The following is a 3,465-nucleotide window of genomic DNA, read 5'->3' on the forward strand; positions in this document are numbered from 1 at the left end:
AGAAAAAAGAAGAAAAAGGTAAAGATACAAATTATGAACAACAAATACACATCTATCAACAAGTGAATCTAAAAATCAAGTGAATAAATAATCTGATGATCTGAATAAACTGGTGAATATAATAGAAGTGGGGGCATAGAAAGGGAGTGGACTGACAATTCTCAGGGGGAAGAGGGGGTGAAGGGTGCGGGAAGAGTTTCGACAAAAATCTTACACCTATGGATGAGGACAGTGGTGGGGGGTAAGGGCATGGGTTGGGGTGGGAACCAGGTGGAGGGGAGCTATGGGGGGAAAAAAAGAGGAACAACTGTAATAATCTGAACAATAAAGATTTAATTAAAAAAGTAAAGTACATAGAGGACAGCTTGCTATATGATAGGTACTCAGTGAATGTCTACTATTATTATTATTATTATTATTATTATTATTATTTCTGTACTTATTTTATGACAGAGAAAGAGGCTGCCTACGTGCTATGATCTGAAGGTAGTACCAAGGTAAAATGATCTCATTTCCTTTGTGGCCACAGAGTTACCCCTCATTGGAAATTTTGAAATTTTCAATATTTAAAACCAATTTTACATTTAAAGTCCTCATATTTCTTTTGAGTTTTTCTTTTTTGTGAAATTGGTTTTCTGCTATATCTCCATTTTCCGAGGTGTGGCATCTAAAACTACTATATCTCCATTTTCCGAGGTATGGCATCTAAAACTATATACATTTTTCCTGAAGCAAATACCCTACCCATAGTTTCATAATGTTCTAATCTTGACATGAAAATATACCTTTAAGTCACATTATCATGTAAATGCTGGACAAAATACAATCTTTAAACACACACACACACACACACACACACACACACACACACACACAGCTAAAAATGGAAAAGGAAAGGAAAATTCCCTGGTGCCAGAAATTAAGCTAGCAATGGTGCATGTGGGATTTGGAACACAGGTATTAGGGGTTAGGTTTTTAATGCCCATGCAGGAATAGGAGATAAGCTCAAGCCCATTTGAGGAGGGAATTATAATGCAGTTCCTGCATAAAGCTAGTGGCCCAGAGTGGGTACGTTTTAGGTTAGATTAAGGGTTAGAAAAACTTGTCACCCATCCAGGCTTTAGGTAGAAAAGTAGAGACCTACTTTGGTCACACATGTATATGAGAACTATATTTATACAATGTGTGGTTAGCAAACCAAAAAGGGAAATTAGCATAAAAATTGGTGTGCAACTGACAAACCTCTAGGACCCTTTCAAAAGCAAATTTTAAATAGGAAGCCTACACTCACCAAAATTCCCACGATAAACAACCATCACTGAAGTGAGATTAGAATAAAAAAATTACAAACCACATGAAAAATCATGTTATCATGAAAAAGAGTCAGGAGGAGAGTTTAAAATTCCTTTAAAAATGTTTGAAAATATTTTATAAAGTAATATCAATATTGTAAGGCAAGAGCAGAAAAGTCTTTGTTTGCTTTATTTTTTTAAAAATATTTGAAAAGTAAACAATTTCTAGAAATAAAAAAGTCATTAAAATTAAAGACTCAATATATATTATTGAGTCAATAATAAATTATAAATAAATAAAGTTATAAATTTATTTAAAAAATCAGTATAATAAAAAATAAACTTGGTTTATTTATAAATTTATAAACATCATCAATTTATAAACATTGATGTTTCTTTTTAAATTTATAAACTATAAATATTTGAGGAGAAAAATAATGAATTGAAAGAGAAATCAAAGGAAATCACCCAGAATATAATACAAAGAGTTCAAGATATCGAAAAAAAAAACATATTAGGAGACACAGAGATGGGCCTAACAGACATCTAAATAGGAGTTTCAAAAAAAAGAGAATACTGAGGCTGGAGGAGAGGCAATATTCAATGATGGAAGGGCTAAGAGTATCTAGAATATAAATGAGAAATGTCTTCAGATAAAGGAGCATGCCTAGTCCTGACTATAATTAATAAAAACACATCCATATTTAGAATGTAAAAGAATAAGAGAAAAATTTTTAAAACTGAAAGATTAAAAAATAGATTATCTACAAGGAAATGAAAAGTTGACTTTTCATTTATTACAACAGATACCAGGAAACAATGCAAAATATTTCAAAGTGCTGAGGCAAATACAATTTAGCTTTGAAATCGACTTAAAATATTTAAGGAGTAGCCTTTGCCAGTTTGGCTCAGTAGATAGAGTGTTGGCCTATGGACTCAAGGGTCCCCAGTTCAATTCCAGTCAAGGGCACATGCCCAGGTTGTGGGCTCAATCCCCAGTAGGGGTATGCAAGAGGCAGCCAATCAATGATTCTCTCATCATTGATGTTTCTATCTCTCTCTCCCTCTCCCTTCCCTCTCTGAAATCAATAAAAACATATTAATAATATATTTACGGTATAAATTAGATGATTAATCATAATTTGGGTTCAATGAATGACATTTTCCCTCTCTACACTAATAGAAAGTATATAAGAGAAGTCCGATCAACATAGTCTTATTCAAAATGATATTTCACTGAGGATACTACTTTGCTTAAGAAGTAAGTTAGGATCTAGTATGCTTTGGTTTTTTATCAAAGTAAGGATATATTTCTTATATATCAATTAATATATAAGAATCTTATATATATATATCTTATATCTTATATATCAATTAATATATATTTTATTGAGAAACTAGTATGTTATTTTTGCAAAAATATACCTTTATATGAAAGGTTTCAGATATATCAAACACTATTGATCACTATTAACCATGTGGGATCCAGGTTGATTAGACCAGATTGCTTTCCTCTTCTCTATCTGAGATTTGGGGTCTTTTCTCGTATGTTCCCTAAATACACACTATGACTGCGGAAGTGTCTATGGGACAAGAAGTAGCCAAAGAACCAAACCTAGGTGTAAAAGACAGCAGCTAACCTATAGCTCTTTATCAGTGCAGATAACTGAGAATTAACCATACAACATACCTTCTTGGCTTCTTTTGTTCAATTATGCTACATTTTCTTATGACAGAAAACATTTTCAACCTGTGTGTCCTTAAAATGAAAGGAGTGCTGCAATAGCCAAAGTTTGGCTGGCCCAAAGAATGGCATTTTCTAGGTGAATAACAGAGGACTTCAACTTTACTCACCATATGAAGGCTTTCTCTTGTTTTTTCTTGGTGTGAAAGAGAAGGTGGATCAACAGTCTTTAAGCCATCACAAAAACACGGTTTGTGTCTTTTGGACTGGACAGTAGGAATTTTTACTTTAAAAAGTAAAATTAGAAAATATAATAAGAATGTGCAAATATTTAGCTTAATTTTATCAGTTGTAATGGTGAAAGGAATGGCTAAATTAAGTCTACAATTATATTAACATTGGTCAACACCTTAATGTTTATTATCAACTGACTAATTATAGCTAACATTTACTGAATACTTACCACATGGTGGATATCATACTCTTTCC

At 32.5% G+C, this 3,465-nt stretch overlaps 1 protein-coding gene across 1 annotated transcript in view; it reads right to left on the minus strand.

Moving 5' to 3' along the window:
- Nucleotides 1–3,465, minus strand: part of ANKRD31 (ankyrin repeat domain 31) — a 124,236-nt gene that overhangs the window by 32,488 nt on the left and 88,283 nt on the right. The window contains exon 18 of the mRNA XM_015571672.1: nucleotides 3,147–3,262. Coding sequence (XP_015427158.1) covers nucleotides 3,147–3,262 — 116 coding nt within the window. The remainder of the gene's footprint in view (nucleotides 1–3,146; nucleotides 3,263–3,465) is intronic.

The sequence above is a fragment of the Myotis davidii genome, unplaced genomic scaffold (genome assembly GCF_000327345.1).
Source record: "Myotis davidii unplaced genomic scaffold, ASM32734v1 scaffold44, whole genome shotgun sequence".
Taxonomy (NCBI): domain Eukaryota; kingdom Metazoa; phylum Chordata; class Mammalia; order Chiroptera; family Vespertilionidae; genus Myotis; species Myotis davidii.